The sequence below is a fragment of the Leptodactylus fuscus genome, chromosome 1 (assembly GCF_031893055.1).
Source record: "Leptodactylus fuscus isolate aLepFus1 chromosome 1, aLepFus1.hap2, whole genome shotgun sequence".
Taxonomy (NCBI): domain Eukaryota; kingdom Metazoa; phylum Chordata; class Amphibia; order Anura; family Leptodactylidae; genus Leptodactylus; species Leptodactylus fuscus.
In genome coordinates, this window is record NC_134265.1 from 203,660,923 (window position 1) to 203,666,922 (window position 6,000).

General features: G+C 39.0%; 1 protein-coding gene across 2 annotated transcripts in view; it reads left to right on the top strand.

Annotated features, from left to right (window-relative positions):
* CRLF1 (cytokine receptor like factor 1) overlaps positions 1–2,040 on the top strand; it is an 80,748-nt gene extending 78,708 nt beyond the window's left edge. For both annotated transcript variants that reach the window (XM_075282244.1, XM_075282235.1), the window contains exon 8: positions 1,815–2,040. In XM_075282244.1, the coding sequence (XP_075138345.1) occupies positions 1,815–1,828 (14 nt within the window). In that variant the 3' untranslated portion in view covers positions 1,829–2,040. The remainder of the gene's footprint in view (positions 1–1,814) is intronic.
* The last annotated feature ends 3,960 nt before the right edge of the window (positions 2,041–6,000 follow it).

The following is a 6,000-nucleotide window of genomic DNA, read 5'->3' on the forward strand; positions in this document are numbered from 1 at the left end:
AAATGAGCAAAACAAAACACAGCCTTAACTTCGGCAAAACAAAATTAAAAAACCTGCTCGCTGAGTGACTAACTAAACAGAACTGATAACCTAACTTTACCTGTGGCTTACTACCAACCACACAAACAAAACAGAATGACAGAACAATATCCCTCCTTTCAGCTCATGGAACTGTACTGCAGTACAGGAGCTGCAGCCTTTTCTGGCCCAGTAATGAGCTAAGAATCTACACCTGGGCTGAGACCTAATCCAACTCCACCCTGGACCATACATATATCAGAAACCTGGGGCCGATGTATCTGGACTCCAGCAATCTGCCTGTCACCTTCTCCACAAGGAGTATTCTTATCTTGCATATGATATTTCAAAAATACAATATTCCATAAATGTCCCACCTTCAGGAATCAAGCTACCAGATAAGTAAAAAATGTCTAAGAAGGAAAAAAAAATATTCAACAAATCAATAGTTGAGTACAAGAAGGTACAGTTTTTATTTGCAGATTTTTGTTAGAATTTATTATTTGCAGTTAGAATTTATTATCACTTTCTCATTGAGGAACTGTGGTCCCCCAAGATCAAGGTTTTTTTTTTTTTTTTTTGTCCACGATTCCTTCCTTTTGGACCAGCAACAGGCCTAGAGGTCAGACTAACCAAGGGATATATTATTACAAGATGAGATATCCCTTGAATCTACCAAACATTTACATGTTTCACAAAACATCTACTGGGTTTGTTGGCTTATATTTTGCACATTTAAGAAAATAATTATATTAATGGGGCTTTCTGTTTTCATAGAAATAAAGCATATTAATATAATGAAAAGTTGTACAATATAAAAACAATGAATTGTGGCAAAATTTTGTCATTTATGACACATTTAAATTCTGACACAACATTTGGTTTTCACAAGGTTTACTGCTTCACTTTTTATAGTGGCAATTTGGATTAAATCTAGATTGTTATGAAGATTGATCAGATAAATTGCAAATCCATTAATTGCAATGAAAATGTAGCCCTTTTCCATTAAATTTCCGTCCTGCCACAAAATGACCTGCTAATACCATGTGATCTTCTCAAAGCTCAGAAGAAATTGATAACAAGGACCATAAAGCTGCTATCACTTTGCCATACCAATTGAGTTAAAAGAACAGACTGGTTACTTTCAGTGAGGGGTGGTGCTTAAAAGCTTTGCATTACATTTAATATATAAGATAAGATAATCCTTTAATAGTCCCACCACAGGGAAATTAAGTGTGTTACAGCAGCATGGATAATACAGTAATTTTACAAGAGAAAGAACATATACAAGGTCAGAATTGCAGATAGAAAAGATAGTAGGAGTCATAGCAACTAAAAAGAAAAACTGCAGGATCATTTAGTTCAATGTGAGAAGTGATCTTCACTTAGCCTGATGTAGCTTATGTAGCCTGACCGTGGTTGGGAAGAAGGACCTCCAATAGCGCTCCTTATTACACTTGTGTATGATGATTCAATATTTAGCATGGTGGGTTGGTGGTTAGTATGTTGGCTCAGTGGTTAGCATGGTGACTCAATGATTATTATGGTGGTTTAGTGGTTAGTATGGTTAGTAAGGCTTTAATAGTCCAGCCATGGGGAAATTCAGTGTGTTACAGCAGCATGGATAATAAAGTAATATATTACAAGAAATTTAGTTTATAATAGCCCTGGTTAGTGAGTCATGGTCATTCAAGAACTAAAGGAAAAATGCTAAGACTACCCCCACCAACAAGACCAGTATGAGGTTCTGTATTTAAACTGAAAAAGTACCTTGAAGATATTTTCTATGCTTTCAGGTTCTACCAGGTGATAAGTTATAGCATCTTATTTTAGCCGGGCAGGAGGACGCAAAGGAAGCGGATCTGAGGACCCTACAGAAAGCTGCAGCGAAACTTGAGCATCGCCCTGAGGAAGACTTTTGAGTTCGTCCTTTGAGATCCCGATGGCAAGCCTTGTTGTTCCAAAGAAAGAGACTCCATCAGAGATGAAGTTGCGTGTTTTCATTTCAATGTATGTCACATTCCCCCCAGAAACCATGGTTTAAAGGTGACCAAAAACTCTTCTAAAAGACTCTTTTACAGAACTGTATGTTTTCTATGCTTTTACCTGGAATCCTATTTTTATCTCTATTTAAGTTTTGTACATTTTGACTGTTTGTATTGCTCACAGAATTTTACTGTTTATATGTTTTTTGTCATCAATTAGATGTTTTTTTTTTTTTTTAAATTAAAATGATATTTTCTCTAAAATTACAGAAATGAAGTTGTTTTCACACTGCGTAGCTTGGGCTATATGATAAAAATACTTACCACTTCTTCAGTTGTAGTACTAGAGAGGAGCATTCTAGGTAGTTTCACAGTCTAATGTCTCACACACAGAACTGATATGCAATACAGCACTCATAAAAATCATGGGGCCTTCCATTTATTATGAAGTTAATTAATAGAGATGAGCGAACAGTAAAATGTTCGAGGTTCGATATTCGTTTTGAGTAGCCCCTCAATATTCAACTACTTGAATCGAATATCGAACCCTATTATAGTCTATGGGGGGAAAATCCTTGTTTCAGGGGTAGGCAAAATTCGATCAAATTATACTTACCAAGTCCACGAGTGAGGGTCGGGCTGGATCCTCCGAGAAGTCTTCTCCGTGCAGCGTCCCCGCGGCATCTTCCGGCTCTAAATTCACTCTGCCAGGCATCGGGCCTGGGCAGAGCTGACTGCGCATGCCTGCACTACAAGCGGACATGTGCAGTCGGCTCTGCCCAGGCCCGATGCCTGGCAGAGTGAATTCAGAGCCAGAAGACGCCGCGGGGAAGCTGCACAGAGAAGACTTCTAAAGGTAGGAGAAGAACCAGCGTTGATTGGCCGACTGTATAGCATTCGGCCAATCAATGCTGGTTCTGCATCGAACTTTTACATTCGAATAGCGAGTGGTACTCGATCGAGTACGAGTATTTCGAATACCGTAGTATTTGATCGAATACCTACTCGATCGAGTACTACTCGCTCATCTCTATTAATTAACTCAGATTTATTTGTATCATGTTGCATTGCATAACATGTATACAGCCATTAAAGCTCTATGGAAGACTGAGGAAGGTAAAAAGAAACAAAACAAAACCTATACTCACCTGTTCCCTGTGATTCACTGTCTCCCTCCATGGTCCAGTCCCGCTGCTCCCAGAGTCTTCTTTGAAGGAAAAGACACAGGACGTCACTAGAGATGAGCGAACACTATTCTAAACAGCCATTTCGAATAGCAAGCCCCCTTAGAAATGAATGAACGTAGCCGGCACGCGGGGGGTTAATTGGCCGGCCGCCGGCAAAGTCTGTGTGCCGGCCGCTTCCATTCATTTCTATGGGAGCGTGCGATTCGAAACGGCTGTTTCGAATAGTGTTCACTCATCTCTAGACGTCACAGGTGACGTATGCAAAGGCTTCATGGTTCCTTTCCTTTGGCCGTTGGATTGTCCTTAGCAGTCATATGAGACAAGGACTTCCTCTTGCTTGAAGAAGCACAGGGGCGCTGCTGGACTGGACAATGGTGGGAGACAGTGGAGGTGAATACAGGGTTTTTGTTCACACCTTCCCCAGCTTCCTTACCAAAAAACAACATGACCAATAAACTCTTTAAGAGCTTTTAAGGCTAGATTTTACATGTTTGTAATTCAAAATAACAATATAATAATTCAACAATAATATACTATAAAATAAAATCAATTTTTTTAAATGAAACACATCTTACAGTAAGATGGAAAATACAATTTACTATTGTGTGTCTTCCATTTGTATACCTGGCAGTTTTAATGTTTTTTGTCCTGATCCACAGAACAAAAACAAATGAACAATCATTTTTCTTTGTTTCTTTGGAACATTGCAGGGAGATTTCATAAGCATCACCTTGAGCCTAGGTTAGTAATTTCTTATTAGCATTTTCTAGAATGTGTAATGATAGGCCACTCTATTGTACTTTTAGAACAGTAAAATATGACATCTGTGATTTCTTCTTTCTTGAATGAGCTATTTATCAACACTAGAGGCTGTTATCAGTTATTTGGTTATAAACTTTGTATAGATGACTCTACAGTCTGTAAATATACCTCTGTTATTCTGCTTTGGAGCTCTATTTTCATGTAAATCAAAGTTTTATTGATATGCAAATACAGGAGGAAAGTTCTTGGGGGGTGGGGGGTGTCTTACCTTGCCTGACCTTCTCAGCTCTAGATTCCCAGACCCAGCACCATTCCCTTATATGAATAATACAGTTATTTATGTGAAAGCTAGATAACAGAGGCATATTTCAAAACTGTAGAATTACCATTACAAGATACTGGAATTACATTTAGAACTAATTTACTGCTGACAGATTCCCTTTAAAGGAGACCTATAAGAAAATAATTATAAACAATTACAATTTTTCTCTAGTGGCCAATAATGAAAATTATTCATATTTTTGACATTTTTGAAATATAGTTATAAGCGCAAAACCTGAGGCTGCACATCTTAGAGATATCAATGGCAATCTGATTTCTTTCAGAAACATATACACAGGCTTATAATGCGGCATTACCACCACTAGAATAAACCCTAGCATTCTCACAGACAAGCATATTGCCTTGACAAAAGAGTGTCCATATTACAGATGTGCATGCTGACCTAACAAGGCGTCTGCTGACCTAAGTTCAGAGATCTATGATGCATGCAGCTGTATGGTGTTCTAGATTAAAGTTAATAGAATTAGTACTATGGATACAAGTCCATAGTACAGGCACTGAAATGTGAAAGCAATATTCTCTACGATTCTGCAACTGTCCTCAAAACAACACTAGTCAAACGAATCCGTACGAATAGTAGTATTCGATCAAAAACCTCCATTTGCATAGTTATTGGTGTACTCAGTCGAATACCACATGGAGAGGTGGGAAATATTCATTTCCCCTCCAACCTCCCCTGGTGCCTTTTTTTTTTTTTTTTTAACACCAATGTCTATGGAGGGGAGGTATTCGATCAAATATACTCGCTCATCTCTACTCATTATATAAGTGATGTCATCACTTATAAAAGCAGAATTTGTATAAACTTTATTGACTGCCAGAGCAGCCAGGAAGAGAAGGAGGGGCTGGTCATGATCACCAGACAAGCCAGCATCTGGTTCACAGCAGAGATTAGAGGCAGCAGCAGCAAGTAGGCATTTGTTATTTTTATTTGATTTTAACTATTATATTGTTCACACGCATATACATACATATATCCACAACCAGGAAGTATTACATGAGCCTGAAAATATAAGGAATGGTAAAAATGGTCTAAACACACATAAAGGCTCTCCGTTATGTTTATTCATTCATATAACAAATATTTCCTGCCTGTCAAATTATCTTTGACCTGGAAAACTCTTTTAAACCCTTCTACATTTTCAGATAATTTTAATATTAATATTAGAGATGAGCGAACAGTAAAATGTTCGAGATTCGATATTCGTTACGAATAGCATCTCAATATTCAACTATTCGAACGAATATCGAACCCCATTGTAGTCTATGGGAGAAAATGCTTCGCTACAGGGGATCCCACCATTCAACTCAGGAGAGTCACCAAGTCCACTAAGACACCCCAGGAAATGATGCCAACACCCTGGAATGCAACTGGGACAGCAGGGGAAGCATGTCTGGGGGCATCAAGTACCTTTATTATGTCGGGATCCGATGTCAGCTTGCGATATGCCGGAGCGGACTTTTTCCCATAGGAATGCATTGACCAGCGTTGATTGGCCAGTCTACGACTTTCGGCCAATCAACGCTGGTTCTGGCTGAGGAGGCGGAGTCTAAGAGCCGTCCACAGCAGTTTCCATTCAGGTCTGATTTTAGACTCTGCCTCCTCCGGCAGAACCAGCGTTGATTGGCCGAATGCTGTAAGACTGGCCAATCAACGCTAGTCAATGCATACCTATGGCGAAATGAAGCAGAGCCAGCCGTGCGCT